The 23,665-nt window shown below is 46.0% G+C and overlaps 1 protein-coding gene across 1 annotated transcript in view; it reads right to left on the bottom strand.

Annotated features, from left to right (window-relative positions):
* LOC107111307 (DENN domain-containing protein 5A) overlaps positions 1–23,665 on the bottom strand; it is a gene marked incomplete at its 5' end in the record, with an annotated part of 47,481 nt that overhangs the window by 18,029 nt on the left and 5,787 nt on the right. Inside the window, 4 exons of the mRNA XM_015412266.1 lie at positions 10,002–10,123; positions 13,388–13,516; positions 16,997–17,081; positions 22,843–22,927. Coding sequence (XP_015267752.1) covers positions 10,002–10,123; positions 13,388–13,516; positions 16,997–17,081; positions 22,843–22,927 — 421 coding nt within the window. The remainder of the gene's footprint in view (positions 1–10,001; positions 10,124–13,387; positions 13,517–16,996; positions 17,082–22,842; positions 22,928–23,665) is intronic.

The following is a 23,665-nucleotide window of genomic DNA, read 5'->3' as shown; positions in this document are numbered from 1 at the left end:
CTGCTTCCGGACCTCATTCAGCCAGGAGGAGGCAGGAGAAGAGGGAGGGTAAGTTGCTTCCTCCCTGCCTCTCCCCACCCCCGCCTGCCTGGGGCCAGGGAGGGCCTTCTCCAAATGAAGGGATGGAGACAGCGGAGTGACGACGAAGTGATGGGAGTGAAATGAACTCTAGGGCGTATCCCACCCGCAGGATTGTTAGGACCCAGATGTCAGTGGTGATATCTTACAAATGTGTGCTAGATGCCCACAGAATAATACAATGATATAAGAGACTAGATTAAAGCCATAACATCATTTAGTGCCTAGTAATGAAAAACTACTTATTCCTTCATAGAAAAAAATACAAAGGTCAATAAATTTACACATAGCAGTCTGCTCCAAACTCTCTCGGTAAATATCCTTCTAACAGTCTTGTATTCTCAAAAGCAGTCTGCTCCAAATTCAATGTCTCTTTCAACACTGTTTTAACAGTGTTTCAGTTTCCAAAGTAAGTTTACAAGAGCAATGTCCACACTTATGATGCCCTCTAGTGGTCAAATTGACCATTTTTTCTTGATCAACCCTATGTTTAAGTAAATCTGAATGAATTAATAGATCTCTAAAATTTGTTGTTCTTCTAAAGCCTATGTTTGGTTTGGTTTGACACCCAGGGATATTACGTAGGACATGCCAATGTTTTAAAATGATCTTTTTTTATCCTTAAAGCCCTAGGTGTAAAATCAAAAGCTGCAAAGATGTTTTGTTTCTGGTGTTTCTTTTTTTCTTGTAAAATTTCTTTTCTATCCATTTCTTGTGCTCTGTATGCTGCCCTATGTACAATTTTAGGAGAATGAGATCGACTCTGCAATAAATCCTTCCTGTCATCCAAAATGTGGATAGGCGGTTGGGAGTCTGTTGTAGTCAAGTCACGCCTCTTGGTCGGTGAAGAGACATGGTGTGGAGTCTTAAGTACTGAGGAGGCAGCACGCTGGCCCGGGGTGACATGATCGGTCTGGGTAGATAGTACCAGAGTGAGGCTAGGAGGTCTGTCCGCAGACTTGCAAGGGGCCGTAGCCAAAGGGCCGACCACCAGGGTGGGCGTTGACAGGCCAGAGATTATAACAGGGTCAAGTTTAGGCACTGAGGTTGAAGTAGATGCTTTCGTTTTCGAGGTCAAAGGCCCGGTACTGTCAGGTTTCTTATGAGATTTTTTAGCAGGCTTCTGAGGAGTCCCTGAATTAGGTGTTTTTTGTGGAGCAGACAAAGAATAAGAAGCTGCTGAGGACATGGTAGGATGAAGTGCAGCCTCAAGAAGTATCACCTTTAGACGAGCAGATTGGTTATGTCAGGCCTTATTGGTAAATTTTGCACAATGGAGGCAATCTTCTATGCGGTGAAGTTCCCCAAGGCAGAGAAGACACAAATCGTGTCTGTCGTTGGAAGGGAGCGTAGCAGGGCAGTGGCGACAAACTTTGAAAAATAGAGTCCGGCACATATACACACCTCCCCCACCAGGTGGGGTGGGCAGAATGAAAGGAAAGGAAAAGCTGACAGGATTTTTTAAAGACAAAGATAGTCCACAAACGAAGAAGAAAGCAGAAAATGAAGAACAAGGCAATCCAGGAAAAAACGTAGCTGAGGCAAGCGAAGAGCAAGGCAGAACTGAGTGGGAGTGCGTGCCTGCTCCAGAGCAGGAAGAGAGCCCGACAAAACAATTCTGAGGCAAGTTCTGGAAGTTTCTCTGATGATGTTGTGCGCAGGCACTCAACCCATGTGAGAGACTGCACAGAGACCACAATGACAATCAATTATTTTAGCAACCTAGTCTCCTCATCTATGCATGGGCTCTGGGAATCCTAACTTTGGTATATACAGGTGATGAGCCTATATTTTATACCTATTGTCATTTAATATCCACAAATCCCCAAGTTTATTAATTAAATAAGGCAATTTGGCTAACACAACAAGCATTTGATTATTCCAGACATCATGAAAGGGCAAGAGGCAACAATATTTAAAACCTAAGATGAAACTAGAGAACTATGCAGACCTGCCAATGAATCAATAAGGAAACACTGGCTTGCCTCTATTAATAAATACCCCAGAATAAACCCTTTAGATACTCAAAACAAAGGCTGCTGCAGTGAGCCCAATGATCTTACATAATGTTGATGATGCTCTTCTGATTTTACTTCTGGTTAACACAGAAAGTAATGCAAAATTGATAACACAGTATAATATACATAAACCAAAAAAGCACTGTATAAATAACACAATCCAGGGCACTATACTGAAGTGCAAAAGAGAAAAGAATATTTATACAAAACAAAATGTGTACATACAGCTACAATATAGTGTATACAAATAACATACAACAACACAGAGTGTATACAGGATGCCGGCACAAAGGACATGGGACGAAGACTCCGGATTCCAATCTTCGTTTTGTTGATACTTCTTCAGTTGTACCATATAATTTCATCTAGTGTTCAATATACAGAAGCCTTCATGTTATTATCACATCAAACTAGTTTAAGCAGGGCAACCGATCATCAGTAGAAAACATTCTTACATTGTCAGTAAGCCTCTGGATTGCGTTATTTATACAGTGCTTTTTTAACACAGAAAGTGGTCGGTCATCAGTTTGATATACTTAACATTTAGTCATTATTTCCTTCTCAATGTCCTGTACAACATCAAGTAACCTATACCTCACCAAGCATTTTGGTTGTCAGGTTCCAATGCCTTTCAATTGTATCACAGAATGATGGCCACTCTGCTCGATAAAAACAGGTTGCTTACCTGTAACTGACGATCTTCGAGTGGGTTGGGCGCCTGCACATGACCCTCGATTGGAGAATATTCCAGAGCTTGCCTCAGGAGTCTTTTTGGCAGGCTCTCTTCCTGCCCCGGGGAGCAGGCACACACTGTGCATGCCTGGAGCAGGGGAGAGAGCAGCCTCCCACTCAGTTCCTTCGACCGCTACGGTACCATTAAGTCCCATCAACTAAGGTAAGTGATCAGGAGATGCCAGCAGTGGGGAAGGCTGGGTGGGATTCTGGTACTGCACAGAGGACCACTCGAAGATCATCAGTTACAGGTAAGCAACCTGTTTATCTTCGTTGTGGTCTCTGTGCAGTCCCACACATGGGTGATTAATGAGCTGAACCAGATGGAAGCGGAAGCTGGCAGCTGAAAAAGACAATAAACAAGTTACAACACAGCCTTATCATCTCAGGTTACAGGCCCTACCTGAAAAAGCAGAAAAATCAGGTGAAGAGAGATCGCAGCACCGCCTGGCCAAACGCAGCATCCCGTCGAGCTCGAAGTCCACTGCTTGAAGGACCACATGGCAGCAGCACAGACGTCTTCCAATGGGACACCAGCCAGGGAAGCAGTCGAAATTGATACTGCCCTCATGGAGTGAGCAGTGATCGAGGCAGGTATGGGTTGATGCGCTAACTCATAGCAAAGGGCTATGGTTGAGGTCACCCACTTCGACAAGCACTGGGAAGAGATAGCCTCACCCCTGCATGGGGGGGCATATGCAACAAAAAGCTTTGGAGACTTTTGAAAGGGTTGCGTGCGGTGGAGATAAAAGGAGAGAGCTCTCTGGACATCAAGGCAGTGTAAGGCTCTTTGCGGAGCATCAGCCGGGTTCAGAAAGAAAGTAGGAAGGAAAGAGGACGGAGACAGGTGAAAGGCAGAAACCACTTTAGGGAGAAAGGATGGGTCTGGTCTGATAACTTTATCCTTGTGGGAAATCGTATATGGAGGATCTGCACGGAAGGCAGCAAGCTCTCCTACCTGGAGAGCTGTTGTGATAGCAATTAGAAACACCGTTTTCCAGAAGAGCCGAAGATCAGTCGAAGCCATGTGCTCAAATATCTTGGACATCAGTTGAGTCAAGACGAGGGAGAGGCTCCAGGATGACACCATCAGTTTTCGAGGCGGGCACAGGTTTAGGAGGCCCCTAAGAAAGGACTTTGTGAGGCAGTGGGAGAACACCGTAGATCTTGCGATCAAAGGGTGATGTGCTGAAATAGCCACAAGGTGAACTTTCAAAGAGGAGTATTGTAGACCTGAATTCTTTAACGATACGATGTAAGAGAAAACATCTGATAAGAAAGCTTGGACAGGGTCGAAGGAGTGTTGTAAGGCATATGACGGGAACTTCCTCCACTTTGACCGATAGGTGCTGCGGGTGGAAGGCTTTCGAGCATTGAGCAAGACCTCCTATACTGCAGGTGGGAAGTTTACTTCTAAATCCTCCAAGCAGTGAGCTTGAAAAATCCCGGATCATGATGGAGGATCCAGCCGTGATTCCGAGAGAGGAGATCTGGCATACGTGGGAGATGAAGGAACTGGCCCCTGGACAGCCGCAGGAGGTGAGGAAACCACGGTTGGCGCGGCCACCAAGGTGTGATCAGGATGCATGAGGTGGCATCCGCCATAATCTTTTGAATAACTCTGGAGATGAGAGGAAACGGAGGGAAGAAGAAAAATAGGGTCCCGGATCATCTGTGGAGGAAGGCATCCCCGAGGGACTGAGCAGATGCAGGGCCTCGTGCAAAAAAGAGAGGACATCGAGTGTTCTCCGAAGTCACAAAGCCATATATGGTTGGGCGACCGAAGTTTAAGAAGACCGGGCAAAGATAACGAGGGTGCAGAGACCACTCGTTGTCATGGGGCACAGAGCGACTCAAGACAATCAGCATCGATATTCCGAACACGTGGGATGTGAATAGCCAATATGGAGATCAAATGTCGAAGACACCACTTCCAGAGGCGCAGAGCTGCACAACACAGGCGAACCGAAGCAGTGCCCCCCTGTTTGTTGATGTAAAAAACAGTGGCCATGTTGTCAGAGACAATCTGGACAACTTTGCCCGTCAGAAAAGGAAGGAACGAGATCAGGGCGAGATGAACAGCACGACGTTCCAGAGTATTAATATGGAGAGTCCTCTCTCGAGGAGTCCAAGTTCCTCTGGCAGACAGAGTCCCGCATTGGGCTCTCCAATCCCAAAGGGAGGCATCTGTCGATAGGCAGATCTCCGGAGATGGATGAAGAAACGGCATGCCAATGAGGAGATGCTGCAGGAGTGGCCACCAGGTCAGGTTGCTGAGCACCAGTGGCGGAATGGCAAGGATCGTGCTCCAGCAACTCTTCTGAGAATCGAAGTTGCGGAGGAACCAGAGCTGAAACGGGCGCATCCGCAGTCTGGCGTGAGGGACCACAAACACTGTTGAAGCAAGTGGCTGAGGAGTCTCATAATTGAGCGAGCCGATTGTTGCAGGCAGTGCTGAAAGGTGGAGACTAGCGACAGTATGTCTCGGGCCTGGATTCCGGGAGGAGGGCTGTCTTGATTGTGGTGTTGATACAGGCTCCGAGGAATTGTAAGACCTGAACAGGCTGGAGGGCAGACTTCATCGGACTGATGCACAGACCCGAGGAGCATAGAAGAGATAATGTAGCCTGAACATCCTGCCGAAGATGAGACTCCGTTGATGCTACAAGAAGCTAGTCGTCTATATACGGATAAAGCACTATCCCTCTGCGGTGCAATTCCGCTGCGATGACAGCCATCATTTTCGTAAAAACCCTGGGGGCCATGCAGAGGCCGAAGGGAAGGACCCTGTACTGGTAGTAAGCATTTCCGATAGCAAAGCAGAGAAACTTGCGATGTTAAGGTCAGATGGTGACATGGAAATAGACATCTTGGAGATCTACTGACACTAGCCATTCGGACCTTGGGAGGAGGGGAAGGATCAATTGCAAGGTGATCATTTGAAACTTTTTGCAATTAACAAAATGGTCGAGATCGCGAAGGTCCATGATGAGCAGCAAACTGCTGTTCCATTTGGGAACTACAAAGTACTTGGAGTAGAAGCCCAGAGTCCATTGCGCCTCCGGCATGGTCTTGATAGCCCCCTTGTTGAGAAGTGTAAGCACCTCCTGTCGAAGTGATGAATCCGGGGGCGTGATGACGAAGTGAGGAATGGTTGGAGGTGAAACAATCTCTATGGCATACCCGACCCGTATGATGGTAAGGACCCAGGTATCAGTTGTAATGTCTTCCCAAGATGGAAGGAAGGGAAGAGTTGGGTCCTGACGGGAGGAGTGAAAGAAAGCGGGGGTGGCAGGCGATCCAGTTGGTCAAACAGAATGCTTGGGTTGTTGCGACTTCTTGGGTGCTTGGGGCCTTGGCTTTTGAGGAGATGGACGAGATTCATAGGGACGTCACCTCCATTGCGTGGTGACAGCAGGAGAAGGCTGACGTTTATTGTAGTAGGGTTTCAATTGTCGGTATCGAGAGTGTGGGGTGGAAGGAGAGACTCCTAAATTCCTAGCATTCTTTCTACTATCATCAACAGCCTTCAGGGTCTTGTCCGTGGTACAGTGAAAAAGACTCTCGCCATCAAAGGGCAAGTCTTCGATCTTAACCTTGACATCGGTTTGAAGAGATGTATTTCTAAGCCAGGCATGGCACCAAAGAGCAATAGAGGATGTAAGGACCTTGGAGAAACAAGTAACGGCATGCCGTACCGAGTTGATTTGTTGTTTCAAAATCGAGCAAATCTCTGAAAGAGCAGCAGATAGAGTGGGCCTACACTCATCTGGGACAGAATCGAGAACTGGACAAGCTGCAGCCACATTGAAAGCGTAAGCGGAAAGGTAGGACAGGTAAGTATCAATACTAATGTTCATGGCAGCTACAGAGTAGATTTTCTTCGCAATGGAATCAATCTTATGGCCCTCACGATCAGAAGGAACGGATTGTCTCAGCTGTTTAGATTTCGAGGAAGAATGAATTATCTTCGAATTCGGTGAAGGATGATTGAAAAGGAATTTCCCTGAGGACTCCTGGATTTTATAAATGGCGTCAAATCTCTTCGATATCGGAGGTATGGAAGCGGGACGGTCCCATGGCTCTTTGAGCACCGAAAGGTGCACTGGCAGCAAAGGCAGAATTGTTGATGGCGGCAATTCTGCCTGGACCAGACTGTGGCCAATCTAGTGACAAGCTCCAAATAAGCCTTGGGCCCTTCAGTTGGTGAAAGGAAACTGGAATGGCAACCATCGTCCTTAACGAGAATCACATCAGGGTCCAGGTCACCCGAAATGGAGCAGTCAGACACCGAGTCCGGAGATGGTGATCGGATATGTTGAGACACATCCAGGGTTGTCTGGGTATCAGAGGGCAGATAGTACTGAGGTTCTGATGGAGAACGCTTCGGGGCATCTGCTGGAGGTTGGTCAGGCTCCAGAGAGCAATCCATGTCTCTCTAGTCCAGAGAATGGACTGAGGCGACAGAGCATGACCGTCGAACATGAGCCAAGATTGGCCGGTGACACCGGAGAACAGCATCACGTGAAGACATACAATGGTCTCAACGTGGAGTGGAGGACCGGGAGTAAGAACATGGGTGATACGATCTACGATGCCTGGTATCTGGAGACCAGGACCTGTAGTCGGATCGAGACTGTGATCGGGAGAGTGATCTGTGGTAGTCATACCTCCTGCGATCGTAATGGGATCAAGGTGATCGGGATCAGCTTCTCATGAAATGCTCCCTGTCATCCATAAGGTGGATAGGCAGTTGGGAGTCACGAGATGTAGATCGACGGGTCATAGTCCAGGGAGAGCCAAGAGGTAGAAGACTTCCGCAGTGGTGACTTAGTGTGTTGACCAGGTGGAATGTGGTCCACTAGGGAAGATAAGGTTGGCGGCGAAGTTGAAGATCGGAGCTTAGACTTCTGTGGAGGCGCTGCCGGAGGGGACACCATTGGAGTCGATGTCTAGAGGCTGGAGATCACCATGGGATCGAGTTTGGGAGCCAAAGTTGATTTCGCCGGCTTCGATTTTGGAGTCGAAGAGGGCTTGTCGTCTCGCTTTTGGGATTTTTGTTTGAGAGACTTGGTGTTCTCAGAGTGAGAAGAAGGCTTCTGGGCAGAGGAGGCATGAGACGCTGCAGAGGGCATTGTAGGGCGTAATGTGGCTTCCAGAAGTATTGTTCAAAGGCAGGCAGCTCTATTTCTACGGGCCTGCCTAGTAAACTTCGCGCAGTGAGGGCAGGAATCGACCCGGTGAAACTCCCCCAAACAAATTAAACAAAGGTTGTGGCTGTCGTTAGATGGAAGTTTTGTCAGACAACAGCAACACGGCTTGAAAAATAGGGTGCGGCCCATGCAAAAACCTTCCCGACCAAAGGGGAGGGGAGTGCAAAGAACGAAAGTAAGATAAAAATAGCTCAGGAAATAACTAGAGGCAGAAGCAAAAAAGAGGAAAACTCATCTGAGAGGCGAACTGAAGAGGGATCGCTGACGAGGTGTGAACACGAAGGCGGTCGAAGATGAACTGAGTGGGAGGCCGCTCTCTCCCCCGCTCTAGGCATGCGCAGTGCATGCCTGCTCCCCAGGGCGGGAAGAGAGCCCACCGAAGACTCCTGAGGCAAGCTCTGGAATATTCTCTGATTGAGGTCGTGCGCAGGCACCCAACCTATGTGTGGGACTGCACAGAGACCACAACGAAGATCAGTAAGTTATTGTATTTAATTCATATTTCCTGTCGACAGGAGATGAGGTTATTTTCAAACTCTAAAAGAATACAGAACCCAATACTGCATGGGCAACAACAACTGCGCCGGGCACCTGCCTGAGTTGGCAACCCAGTCAGAGCCACCAACATTGCCAGAGCCAGAATTCCTCGGGAGTTGACAGCTTGCCCCGCCAGCGCTCGAGCCTGTAACCCCCGCACCTGGTCCTGCGGCAGCCGATGAGGTACAGGTGCAATGGAGAAGCCTGTCTGACTCACCTCCACGGGTGGCTTGGCTCCGCAGGGACTTAGCCACCTGCCCCCGGGATGCACACTGCCAGGGGAGGTGAGCACCAAGTCCTGAGTACTATCAGGAGCAGCGGCACCACCATGGGAAGCACGGCCATAGGGCTATATAGCTCCCACTCGAGGCACCACCTGGAGGTTGGCAAGCCCTAGGTAACAGAGATCCATTTCCTCCTGGAGAGAATGGCTGCTTTGGAAGGTGGGCTGTGGCATGAAATCCCACTGCAGACCTCTCCTCCACAAACCCCTGCCCTCCTTAGGGTCCACCTCCCAAATGTCTAAGAATTGCTTCTAAAAGAAGAAGAGGGGGAAGAGAGCCCACCGAAGACTCCTGAGGCAAGCTCTGGAATATTCTCTGATTGAGGTCGTGCGCAGGCACCCAACCCATGTGTGGGACTGCACAGAGACCACAACGAAGATCAGTAAGTTATTGTATTTAATTCATATTTCCTGTCGACAGGAGATGAGGTTATTTTCAAACTCTAAAAGAATACAGAACCCAATACTGCATGGGCAACAACAACTGCGCCGGGCACCTGCCTGAGTTGGCAACCCAGTCAGAGCCACCAACATTGCCAGAGCCAGAATTCCTCGGGAGTTGACAGCTTGCCCCGCCAGCGCTCGAGCCTGTAACCCCCGCACCTGGTCCTGCGGCAGCCGATGAGGTACAGGTGCAATGGAGAAGCCTGTCTGACTCACCTCCACGGGTGGCTTGGCTCCGCAGGGACTTAGCCACCTGCCCCCGGAATGCACACTGCCAGGGAAGGTGAGCACCAAGTCCTGAGTACTATCAGGAGCAGCGGCACCACCATGGGAAGCACGGCCATAGGGCTATATAGCTCCCACTCGGGATCAGGCTCCCCAAGGAAGCAACAAGTCACCTCCATGCAGACCTCACATTCACTTCCAGTTCGTGTTCTCAGACCCTGCTCTTGTTCAGATCTCCTGGCTTCCTGACTTCTGCTTCGGACGACCCCTCTCTCGAACTCGTGATTCAGCTCTAACTCTGACTTCCCTGGCTAAGACCTTGGACTGAACCTGACTTCTGCCTCTCAGCCCAGCCCGGGACAGTAGCATGTTGTGCTTAGGTATGATCAAAACTAATGAGCCTACATGAAAGCATCAGGACAGATTCTGAACATTTTTAACAGCAGCTCAACAATAAAAAGCAGTACTTACAGATTGTCGTAAAAACATTCGTAAAGCAAAAATAATCAACAGCATTGAATGACAAGAGATGATAAAGAAACTGCTCTTTCTCATCATCGCAGCGGAGGAAAGCATAGCGTTTGTAGAGTTTTCTGCCAAGAATACAAACATTCCATCAGTTTAAAAATGCTTTTCAGGAAGGAGGTTTCTGGTACATAGATTGACAGCATATATGTACACTATTTATTAAAAATATTTCTATCCCACTTTCTTTCTATGGTATGTCCAAGGCAGACTTGGGTAGAAGCAAAGGATATTACTGAATTACTGTTTGGTTTCTAACCTTCTTACTCCATAGAAGTTTCATATATGCTTGTATCAAGAGATTGGACCTTTAGTTCAATTTCTTGTATTACTGAATTACTGTTTGGTTTCTAACCTTCTTACTCCATAGAAGTTTCATATATGCTTGTATCAAGAGATTGGACCTTTAGTTCTATTTCTTGTTCTTTTATTAAAAACCAGGCCTCATATTAATCTCTAGGCCTGCAAATGGGTTGAAGAGGCCAAGTGAAAAATAACTGGCTGTTGGTATTGAAGGGTTGGCAAACCAACCTTGTGACCTTTGGATAACAATTCAGGTATAGAGACAAACCACTTGTTTACCAGGACAGGACTTGGCACCAATGCATCCTTAAATTGGCGCTGTGATTTACACTACATGAGGGATGGGTTATATGCAGTTTAACCCCACCCATCATAAAGTGGCCCCCTCCTGGGCCATATGTTTTAACGGGTTCATGTCAACATAACTTCACTGTTCTGATTTTCATTGGGTTAAAGGGCCCCTATGCAGCTGCGGTGGCTCAAGTGGTTAAGATGCTTGAACTGCAGGCTGTGGAAGGTCAGTAGTTCAGCAGTTCGAGACCTGAGTGTGCCGCATGACGGAGTGAGCTCCCGTCTCTAGTTCCAGCTCCTGCCAACCTAGCAGTTCGAAAGCAAGAAATTGCAAGTAGATAAATAGATACCACTTCGGTGGGAAGGTAACAGCGTTCCGTGCGCCTTGGTGTTTAGTCATGGTGGCCACATGACCACGGAAACGTCTTTGGACACCGCTGGCTCTTCGGCTTTGAAACGGAGATGAGCACCGCAACCCTAGAGTCGGACTCGACTGACTTTCGAGCAAGGGAACCTTCACCTTTACTTTAATGACCTAATGTGTAGTTAGTCTCTTAAATGTGGCTTTTTTGTTGTTTTAGTTCTCATTGCTAATGTTCTTTTGAAATATTCTTGCACACTTTAATAAATATACTTTGATTATACCTGGTGAGTTTCAGATGCCTCAATCCTAATTCAGTACCTTAGACTTTAAGAGTCCACCTACCAGGTTAATTGTTGTGGAAATTCATTCTGCAAGTGGCCTACCTTGCAGGGACTGACTTAATTAATCCCAGTTAGATTAGAATCTTGCCCCTTAGCTTCTGACTGTGTGGGTAGTCCAAGGGGCTGGTGGCAATACCAGAACTGGTGAGTGTGTGGACAAGGTGTGTGGACAAAATCATTAGTAAAAGGTAAAAGGTTCCCTTGCTCGAAAGCCAGTCGAGTCCGACTCTAGGGTTGCGGTGCTCATCTCCGTTTCAAAGCCGAAGAGCCAGCGCTGTCCGAAGACGTTTCCGTGGTCATGTGGCCGGCATGACTAAACACCAAGGCGCACGGAACGCTGTTACCTTCCCACCGAAGTGGTACCTATTTATCTACTTGCAATTTCTTGCTTTCGAACTGCTAGGTTGGCAGGGGCTAGAACTAGAGACGGGAGCTCACTCCGTCATGCGGCACACTTGGGTCTCGAACTGCTGAACTACCAACCTTCCACAGCCTGCAGTTCAGCGTCTTAACCACTTATGGACAAACACCCCAGGATTTTGTAATTTTGTGCTCTGCTGTCTAGTACCAAAAATCCCTTGGATTGGGGATTCTTAACAGTATCTTCTAGATTACCCACATTTCAATGATACATATTTTTCTCCATAGGTTTGCTGTACACAGAGAATCTTTCTTTTTAACAGTTCACACTTCTATTCCCCATGGGTACAGAGAATAGTTTGGAAACATATACTCTGTATCTAATAAAACCTCAAAAGCCAAGGGAAGTAAAGAGGGAGAGGGAAGGAGGGGGGGTAGAGGGGAGGGGGGGAGGAAGCATGATCATTGGGGTTTCAATTCCTTGTACAGAGAGTAATGCTATGAGGAGGCGAGGGGTACCAAATACACTGAAAACGGCAGGGTGGTGGTGACAGGAGCACTACACACTGTTGAAAGACTGAGGATGAACTAAGACTAATTCTCATGCGCCAGACCATATGGGACGAAGAGTAGCATTCTTCAAGGGAAATAGTCTTCCAAACTGTATACAACACGGCACTTCTTATTTCAAATTCAACACACAACCAGAAGTGCACAAACAATAGCACAGAACAGAAGCTTAGGAAATTACTGTGCAGGAATTCATTTTTGTTTTCTCTATCGTACTGGTGTTCCATCTTTCCTCCAAGTTGCTCATGAAGTTATACGAGTTTAATACTGTTTTATTCCCTATGAGTCATATTTTTTGAAGGTGAAGACATAGACTCCCTCAGTTTAGGAAAAGATCAAGGAATTTGCAGAAACTTCCAACATGCCAACATTTTGAGTCTGATATTGACCCGATCAGCACAGAAAATCAGTGAAGTCCCTTGGGGTTTGTATTCTTCTCAATAAGCCCATGTGAAATAGTGATTAAAGTGTCAGACTGGGATTTGGGAACCCCACGTTCCAATTTCTTATGTTCTCTCTCTCTCTCAGCCCATAAGAACATAAGAGGAGCCCTGATGAACCAGACCAGTAGTCTACCAAGTCCAGCTTCCTGTTTCACAAAGTGGCCAACCAGTTGTAATCAGTGAAGTCCCTTGGGGTTTGTATTTCTCAATAAGCCCATGTGATATAGAGTCTAAAGTGTCAGACTGGGATTTGGAAACCCCACGTTCCAATTTCTTTTCTGTCAGAAAGCTTTGTGGGTGACCTGGGGCCAGTTATGTACTCTTTCTCTCTCAGCCCATCTTGCAGGGGGTTACATAAGAACATAATAAGAGCCCTAGTGAACCAGACCAGTAGTCTACCAAGTCCAGCTTCCTGTTTCACAAAGTGGCCAACCAGTTGCCCTGGAATGCCAAGGAGTAGAACTTTGTATGCCACCCTGAACTCCTTGGATGATGGGCATAATAAAAAGTACTAAATAAATACATACAACCTAGAAAGTTTAACATTATCCTTTTTCTTAAGTAATTATAAGACCAAGTCAGTGACTTTTTAAACCCTATGCTGTTTTATCTACTTGCTTGAAAGCAGATCTCTAGTTTGATTAATGCCACTGAACTTACTTTGTGAGTTCATGATCAGAAAGAAGATGTTTCAGATGTCTGGAGAGCAATTTCTTTTCCATGGACAGCCGAACCCAAGCTCTAGCCTTACCAACATCTGTTTTGATTTCACTAATGTTCTGTATATGCCTGGGGGGGAAACAGACCATACTGTTATTATCTCTAGAAATTCTAGAAATGTACAGGAATATAAAACATTTCACACATTGGTTTTGTAAATTCCTTTACTACCTCTCCTATCAAACTAATAATGAAGAAGAATATGAAATTTAAAAGGATACAAGTTTCATGGAAGAAGACATAACATTCCCAAATTTTCGCTCAAATCAATATACGATAAAAAATACACCACAATTGAATAAAATAATCAGGATTATTCCATAAAAGAAGAAGAAGAAGAAGAAGAGATTGGATTTATACCCCGCCCTTCACTTGGAGTCTCAGAGCGGCTTACAAACTCCTTTCCCTTCCCCTCCCCTCCCCACAACAGACACCCTGTGAGGTGGGTGGGGCTGAGAGAACTCTTGACAGAAACTGCTCTTTTTCAAGGACAGCTGTGCCAGAGCTTGCGACTGACCCGAGGTCACATCAGCAGGTGCAAGTGGAGGAGTGGCGGAATCAAACCTGGTTCTCCCAGATTAGAGTCCGCGCACTTAACCACTACACCAAACTGCCTCTCTAAAATACACCAATAAGCCACTGTAGAAGAAGAAAATAATCAGAAACACCAGTACAGTGCCCTTAAAAAAATTAATTTTACTAGCAAGCAAAAAGTTTTAAAAATGGCAGCTTTTGCTCCACTTCAACTAAAACACTTTGTTCCTGAAAACTTGGTGATCTTAACTAACTTATGATGCAAAACTGCAACCCAACCGTATATCTTCAGCACCGTGCATACAAATAAGAAAAAGTAGTGAGGATGTTTTTTTCCAATTGCCAATTAATGAAGAATTTCAATACATTTTAATATAAGTCAGTCTAAAAAACTAAACAATTTACAAGACATACAGCAAATCAGTAATCAGTTTCAGAAAATGGTTGCCTATTAACCCACAGGATTAATCTTTTTCCCCAAGTTACTAGAAAGCTGAAACAGCCAGGAAACCAGCTGTTGTCTGAAGCTTTGGTAGCTTTTAGCCATTTCCTTCCTATTTAAAAAAGTATACAGTATAACTAATCCTAGCCCAAATACACATACATTTATTTTGCAGAAAAAATGAAATTCTTCATCAATTGCAGGGTGAGTAGAACTCAGGTAACTCCACATACTCAATGAATTCTATATGAAATTTTCATCCATTAATGTTTCCCAGATTTAGTCTTGTGGACAATGCTCCAGAGAAATCTGGGGAAAATCTTCAAAAATTATTATGGGGTAGAAGGATTATTGTGGTCTAAATCCCCCAGTGAAACAAGACAGCACTCCATAACTATCACCATAATTTGGAAATGGTTCATTCTTTAGTTTCTACTTGCTTAAGAGCTCTGTGAGAATGTATATTCTTCACGGAAATCAAGGATTAACACCTTGGTAATACACACCCAAATTTTTCCTTGCCTCAAGTTCTGTAATTTTGATTACAATATACAGGGGGGAAATCATAATACCGCTGTGTCTGCTGTACCATCAGGGTTGGGCAGCTCCAGCACGCCCTCTAGAGTTCCTCTTGGATGCCTCAACAGGGGTTAGACAAGAGAGGGAGAGGGGTTAAGAGCACCCTAGGTCTTCTTTCACCTCTCTTTCTACTGTTCTCCCCAGTAGCTGGTTCACTAGCAAGATGGCTAACCTGCCCTCCCAGACAGAAGTCCCTGGCCCATATGCATGAGACTCCCTGAGGCATACCTGCCCCACCTCTTCCTGTCTCCCTGAGGGTTGCCCCACCTTCCTGGGTTTACTGGCAGGAGCAAATTGGGTGTGACTGAGCCTACCCGGCCTCCATCCTCACCCTCCACCTCCTTTAAATGGCTGCCCCACCTCTCCCAAGCCAGCTGGTGCTGGTAGATTAAGGCTCAGAGCCACCCCGTGCGGCAGCTGTTCCTCCCTCACCTGACACTGCTGGGCTGGGTGTGCCACAGGCCTTTCTTTAATGGGCTAGCCACTTGGAGGACAGACTGCCTACTGTGTTAACTGACAGGGGTGGGAACAAATTTATGCAAACCACTGGCACGCAGGCTGCTCCAGCTTTCCCTCTCTGCTTCACCGTTGGTACGTATGGGAGTGTTGAGGACAGCTGCATTCTACAAATCTTACTTCTCAGACACTTTTAACTAAACCACATCTGAAGGAATGAGGTCTGGCTTATGAAAGTTTATAGTCTTAAACACACCACCTGATTTCTATCTCACTTGACCACAAGGCTCAAAGGAAGGTTTGGATGAATCTATGTTGATGCAGCAGTTGCCTTTTCATCAGCTCTATATACCTGTGGACACTGATGATGCCACTGTCTGCTTACAGTACTACTTTCACTGGGAATGAGTCTACAAGAGATTTAATTGGTATTAGCTCTCAGAAATGACATATAGGGCTCAGAAACCAAAATGATCAAGAGTTTATGACTATTACACTGATGCTACTATTGTGTTGCCCCGAAAATAAGACACTGTCTTATATTTATTTTTTCTCAAGAAGACACACTAGGGCTTATACCACAAATGCATAGAAATCCTGCTAGGGCTTATTTTTGGGGTAGGTCTTATTTTCGGGGAGACAGGGTAGCAGTGTAGTTGCTGAGATTCCTCAAACCCTCAGTAAGTTTCAGTAAAAAAGATTTTACTGTGAAAATCTGCTGAAGTGTTTGGGAACCATATTGTAAAAAGCACCAAGATCTTCCTGTTCAGCATGGAAACCACTGAAACCTAATAACTGCGTAAAGAGGAAGAGCTATGTGCCAAGCAACTTTTTGCTTGGCCTTTTCCATTTGGTATGTACAGAATTTACAAAGTATATGGCTGTTTCATAAATAGTAATGTTAATGTACTACAGCAAAAAGATGAAGAGCCCCCTGTGTCAGCACCTTAACACTAGTTTATTGCTGCACAGGCAAGAACCTACTTAAAATGCATGGACTGGAAACAGTCATTTTAAATCTCATTGTTAAGTGAGTGTCTGCCCACAGAACTTCAGTCACTCACTGATGCATGCATATATAAAAACCACCTTCCTCCATTCTACGCAACCAGTAAAACTGACTTGCCAATGAAAAGTCATGTCAAAATAAAACTAGTACATCTGATCCATGAAGATGTTTAGTCATGCCTCTTCAAAGTGAGATGGATACAAAACATTCTTTCATGATAAAATAAAATCACGAAGGTTGCAATCACACACACTAAATAATCCACTTTCAATGCACTTTCGATTTGGATTTTGCCAGTCCACACAGTAAAATCCAGTTCAAAGGTGCATTGAAAGTGGGTTATTTAGTGCGTGTGACCGCAGCCTAACAGTCCTTATCACTTAGCCGAATTTTTGCAGAAGTTGCACTCAACTAAGGAAGATTCTAAATGCATACAGACGCTATTTTAAAATTCAACTCTTTTTAAAAGGTAAATGTGATCAAAGTTATGCTTTTAGGGTTTTGTTGCATTTTTTAAAATAAATCCAACCTCATGTCCTGGATAAGAGATACCCTTAAGGGAGACATTGCGGGGCTGGCATCTGACTTCCTTCTTTCTGAATCTAGAAGTATTCCTAAAACATCAAACACTGTGTTAGTGACAAGCAATGTAAATCCTTTAATCTGTAGCAAAGTATCCATTCAATAAGCAAATTAAACATCTCTTCAAACTGAAACAGGATCACGAAACCATGGGGAAAATCGGGCAAAGCCACGGGTCAAAATATGGCCACGTGGCTTCAAGTGGGAAATTGACCGATAGAAGCGCGGCAAAGAGAGGTACGGCCACGGCACTGCTCTTGTGTGAAATCGGTCAAAAACAAAGGAATATCCACACAGATTCATACCTGAAGGAGCAAAGACAATGGATCTCTGCCATCCACTTCAGTAAGGCTTTGAGGAGATTATGCATGCTCTTAAAGGGCCTTTCCCCTTATTCAGAGATTGTGTTCTGGGGGGGGGGGTTGTAATGCTTGAAGTGCCTAGATTGATTTTTTATAGGATGGTCATTGTAAACAAGTGACTGATGGAATATAAAGTGGGTATGGTTTAAATAAGTCATACAAAGTTATTGTATGCTAGGTTTTTTCTATTTTTAAAATTTTATTTTATTTTATTAGATTTCTATTCTGCCCTTTCCCGAAGGCTCAGGGGGGATTATGACAATAAAATACTGTATGCTAGTTTCCAGATGCCCTAATGCTAATATGTGTGTGAAGTGTTTTTAAAGAGCCCTGCAACTTGTTCATTGTTTTATTTTTGCATACACATTACATTATATCTATTTTGTTAAGACTGCTTATTCTTATCAGCTTTGTTCAGACTGAAACTAATATACCATAAACAAAGAGCTGATTGATTTATTTAACCTTACACATTAGAGATTTTTTGCTTTTCTGTTGGGGTTGGTTGTAAGGTCCAGTTGGTCTTTTTTCTATTAAAAACTGTAGCCAGATTTATACCCTCATCAGTTGCGTGGGGAGTTCTGCACAGCAATCACACAGGGAACACTGGAAGACGGAGTGGCTGGGAATGTTCAACCTGGGCCCTGCCTGAGGAAGGGCTTTTCCAGATTCTCATTTTACTCTCTTGTAAGTTCCTATTTCTTCAGAGGTCTTCTTCTGCTCTGCATGTGTTTTGCTCCTTCTAGTGGTCAATTCAATATCATACAGCTTTTCTTCCAGCATATCTCCTGCAGATTTAAAGGCAGGTTTTTATGCTGGAAAAAGGTGTGCGATATCAAATCAACCACTAGAGGAAGCAACACGTTCAGAACAGGGGAAAAACCCTGACGAAACAGGAACTTACGAGGGCGCAAAATGAGAGTGTGGAAAAGAGTGAGAGAAAGTAAGGAAGAATGGTGTGTGTGTGTGTGTGGAGGGTAGGGTAGGGTTGCCAAGTCCTATCTTCACCCCCCAGCGGCGGACTTTGGGGGCGTTCCTGGAGGGGGCGGGGCATCCCTGACATGATGACGTCAAGCTGGGGACGTCCCGCCCACCCGACAGGGGCGCCGGCTCCCTGCAGTTAAAGGGGCCCCTTTAACTGCAGGAAGCCAGCATTTCCCTGCGCGCTCGATCTCTAAGCGGAGATTGGGCACGTGGCTGGCCCACAGCCACCCCTCTCCTCCTCTCTTTCAAGAGAGAAGGGAGAGGGGTGGCGGCGGGTCTTGGGGGTGGGTAGAAGCCCCCCAAAAGTGGGGGACCCTTGCCAAACTGGGGGGTTTGGCAACCCTGGTGGAGGGAGGGGGTGTCTCTGAATCTGCCTGTACTATAAAAGCATCCTGTCCATGGCTGAGTGGCCTTGCCTCACTGTTCTGTTGCTCCTCTTGACAATGAAAGAATGTCTGTTCAATAGAAACACTACGATTGCCAACATAAATTAAATAAACCGCACAAATTCTAATAACCTTCACCTTCTGTAATCTTGCAGTACTAATACCTCAGGCTTCTGTTGATGTACTGTTCTGGAAAGACATGCTGGAATATGCACTTCAAACAGTCTAGTTCTCTGAGTAGACTGGCTGATTTTATTTAATACCGATATGATAAATACAGATAAAGCTACAGATTTTTCTCCTGTAGCTTTATCACATCATTTATATGCTAATAGCCAGGGCTCCTTTTGTAGCAGGAACTCCTTTGCATATTAGGACTATTGAGATAGTACATATAAAACTTTGAATGCTGAAAAGCTATTATAGAAGCACTGAGAAGTGTCGTTGTTTTGAGTGGTAGTAGTAGGATGGTGATGATAATGAAGGCTCACAGGAGCATGCACTCCTTGCAGGGGGCATACACAATTGGGGAATCCACCCCTTTCCCTTCCTAGGAAGTAGGGGGTTGGTTTCTCCCTCCCTGCCTTTGATTGATTCCCCAACTGCCCTCAACATTCTGGGCCTCCAAGAGGGCAAGAAGCACTCTCAGACTGATTCTGCAAAAGGAGTTGTTCTGCCCTCAGTCTCCCGTTTCCCCCAGTTGTACTGCTCAAACTATATACTAATACCCAAGGGTCCCCTGTGCGTGCGGATACTTATTTCCCATGATCTGGGGCACATGGAGGGTAAAGAGATTTTTCTGCACACTTGGGGTAGTCCCCAAGGTTGCAGAAAAATGCAAAAAGTTTTTAAAAATACACAGGGGGGGTTAAAACTCCCCAAATTAAAAAAAAACTAGTTATCTGCGCTTGCACAGTCCGGACTCGTGATCCCCCTGAACTGGACTTGGAGCTTTGCTTGGCAGCCAGCCTCCCCGTAGCCAGCCTGTCGTCCCTCCAGATGTGGAGCAGGGGAAGCCGCTGCTGCTGTGTCTCTCCCAAGCGAGCAGCCTCCCCGCAGCCAGCAAGTCGACCCTGGAACCGCGGGGCAGGGGTCACCACCACTGAGTTTCTCCCAGGCGAGTGGCGCCCTGCACCTAGCCAGTCATCCCTGGAGCCATGAGGCAGGGGGTGCCACCACCACGAGGTCTCTTTCACTTCTGTGGTGCGGCAAGATCAAAAGATGAAAGATCTGTTTCGGCATCCCTGCAGTGGAGTGAGTCGGCCAGGCGGTGGCAGTGTGGCAGCGCGACATCAAGAAGCCCTGATGTCATCAGCCAGCTGACAAGAATACATGCCGTCGGAACACGACTGATCCAGCCCGCAGATGAATCCTCCGACAAGCTACAAGTTGTGTGTAATTAAAAATACTGTATGTTGTCTTCCGTATTCCCCACGAGTATTGTTAGTCCAAATGTCATGAGTAACTGTATATCGCTCTGAGCCCACAGGTATGTGGGGAAAAGCAATCAATAAATCGAAAGTATTATTATTATTATTATCGAGTGGCCTCCCCGCAGCCAGCAAGTCCTTCCTGGAGCCGTGGAGCAGGGGACACCACTGCTGCCAGGCCCAGGCGAGCAGCCTCCCCACGGCCAGAAAAACAATGAAGAAGCTGTAGAAAGGGAGGCAGAACAGGGGGGAGATTGCCGGGGGGGGGGAGAAATAGGGGAGCGAGAGGGGCAGACTGAGCAGGGGTGGGGAAGAGGGGTGAGACATACAAGGGGAGAGAGGAGAAAGGGAGTAAGAAAGGATTCCTAGAGAAGGGGGTGAGGAGGAAAGCTAACATAGAAGGAGTGAGAGGAGAAGGGGAGGTGAGGGAAGATTGATAAGACAGGAGGGAACTTTGACAGAGAAGGGGGGGAGAAGGGAGCAAAGGTGGGGGAAATGCCCCCACCCCACAAGATTCTTGCGGGTCTCCCCTTGTTACATCTAATTCTCAAGATGGCCCCACCTGTAGATATTTAAATCTGAAACTCGGAGCATGAACAGACAAGACAGATCTTTCCACAAACTGAGAAACCACAAATCTTTCCACAAACCAGTTTGCAAAAAAATCTGAAATCTGGGGGGTTAAAACTCCCCAAAATGATAGACGTAGCACATGTAGCTGTAAAAAACGAATGCCTTCTCAATGGCCATTGTGGACATTGCTAAACAACAACACTACTGCCAACCTTCAAGCCTTTGTTTCTGTCATAGGGTTTCCAGGTCCCTCCAAGTCCCCAGCGGGGGACTTGGGGGGACATTCCGGTGGGGTGGAGACAGCCTCAACATGATGATGTCATGCAGAAGTGACATCATCACATTGGGGACCAGTGCCTGTACTCCAAGCTGCAAATTCATGACTTTGATTGCGGGCACGTGCAGCCCCCCTTCCTGTTTTTCCCCAATAACATTTAAAGGGATCCTTTAAATGCTTTGGGAAAGAAGCGGGGGCCAGTGCGCGCCTGCAATCCAAGCCACAAAAAGCCACAAATCTGCGGCTTGGGGTGTGCTGCCCCCCCCCCCCCGTTTCTTCTCGAAAGCATTTAAATGGACCCTTTAAATGCTTTGGGAAAGAAACGGGGGGAGGCACCTGCAGCTTGGATTGCAGGTACACGCCAGCCTCCATTTCTTCCCCAAAACATTTAGAGGATTCCTTTAAATGCTTTGGGGAAGAAGTAGGGGGCCAAGATGTGATTTCGCAGCTTGGAGTGTGCTCGGTCCCCTCGCTTCTTCTCAAAAGCATTTAAAAGGGATCCTTTAAATGCTTTTGAGAAGAAGCGGGGGAGGGCACACACCCCTCTTCCTCCCTCCTGCAAAATTTAAAGGACCCTCCAATCAACTGAAGGTTCCTTTAAATCTTGCAAGAAGGGAGGGAGAGGGGTCGCTGTCAGCAGTCAGGCTTGTGGGTGGGGCTTCCCCCGCCGGCCAGCTGGCTAGTGGCGGATTGGAGCCCCAAAAACCAGGGGAACCCCCACCAGGACCTGGGGGGATGGCAACCTATTCTGTTAGTAAAAGTTAGGGGGAAGGAGCAGAGCCCTTTCCATGACTGTTTTGGCCTTTGAGGGAGAACTCATTGGGGCCACGTCCACCAGCAACCACTGGGCTTTTTTGCTAGCACCCAGTTTGAATGACTCACCCTGACCTGCACCAAGGCATGGGCGCTTGCTACTGTTCAACCACCACATGAAAGCCAGTGTGTTGTAATGTTTAGGGTTTCAGACTGGGATCTGGAAGACCCAAGTTCAAATCCCCACTCCACCATGATGCTCACTGGGTGATCTTGGGCCAGTCATACACTCTCAGACCAAACTACCTCACAGGGTTGTTGTGAGCATAAAATGAAAAAGAGAATGACGTATGCTACTTTGGGTCCCCACTGTGGGAAAAAGGTGAGGCATAAATGAAATAAATAAATAATAAATATAGCTATAGCTGAAGATGGGGGGCAGAGAAAAGATTGATTGGTGGTGGGTGGGAAGGAGAAAAAGAAGCAGGGAAAGATAAGACTACAGGGGCTGCCAGACAGCAGGTAAGATATAGTGTTGAGTGAGGGATACATGGGAAAGTGAGGTATCCCTGCAAATCTGTGTGGATTCCTCATAATGCAACTGGACCAGCCTGGTGGCCAGTGCCTTACAACTGGGCCCAGCCAAGCGACCAGCACCATGCAGAGTTTTTCCAGGGACATGAAAGGAGGGAAAGCTGAAGACTGGACAGAAAAAGGTAGGTTGGCTGGTGCGTGGGGAGGAAAGAAGGAAACAGAAAAATGGGAGAGGCTCTAGGGGCTACAGGGGAAATAGTGGGGGAAGAAAAATGAGATGCCCTCTGCAAGTCCTTGCAGGTCCCCTACTCATAAGTAAAATCCTTCTGTATAAGAGCTGTATAGATCAGAATACATTCATATTGTGGATATTTTTAGATACCACAAATGTTCTATGTACTTTTAATGGTCTGTATTGGTGCCACCATGCTCTTTCATGATTTCCCCCTCAAAATGGCAACATTATTCATAATTTTTATGCAAACCAACTCTACCTGAGGTACTGAAGCTTCCTGATGTAGGTTTTCTTTGCCTGTTTTCTTGGTAATGTAACAAGTGCGACCACAAAGCAGATTTCCCCTTAAAATCAAGAAGAAAAGATTGTTTAGAAGGTGCATTTACAAATTACTAGTCTGGAGCATGTGTGTCTCATGTGTTATTCAACTAAATATTTAAAAGTGTAATTAAATACAACTGAGGCAAAAGGACTCAATGCTACAACAATTAAGATGGAAAACAGGTCTTTTGAGTTAAATTTACATAGTTTAAGAAATTTCAAAAAGATACACTTGGAAATGTAGTTTATTTGGCCAGCTGCTTACACCTGCACCTTAATCAAATACATATTGACTACAAAAGTCTGGTGGAGCAAGGAACAGTCATAAAAGTTTTTGCATTTTTGGAACTCTGTTCCCAGTACACAGCAAACTCACTTGCCTCTTTAAATCAATGTATGTATGTATGTATGTATGTATGTATGTATGTATGTATGTATGTAAATGAGCCTCAAATTCCAGTACTGCTAAGACTGAAACATAAGCACACATGCAATATGTACTAATTGCGCAAAAAGGACACAGCTTCCATATTAAGCTATTTTGAAATGAACTGAAACGGTTGTCAAATTTCCCTTTATGAAAGGGAAGATTTTATGAACCTTCTGAGAGTGTCTAACTGCAAGTTAACAAACCTTTTAAAAGGGATTCTGATGTAATAAGGGAAAGCCATGTTACTCAGGGTCACAGTCCCCTTGATTATAGTGGATAAACCCTGATAGTTTCTGCCAAACTTACAAGCAGGCTTGCCTTTGCTGTGTAA

The sequence above is a fragment of the Gekko japonicus genome, unplaced genomic scaffold (genome assembly GCF_001447785.1).
Source record: "Gekko japonicus isolate JY-2015 unplaced genomic scaffold, Gekko_japonicus_V1.1 scaffold3090, whole genome shotgun sequence".
NCBI lineage: Eukaryota > Metazoa > Chordata > Lepidosauria > Squamata > Gekkonidae > Gekko > Gekko japonicus.
Note: the sequence above shows the minus strand (reverse complement) of the source record. Positions and strands in the feature narration are given on the sequence as shown.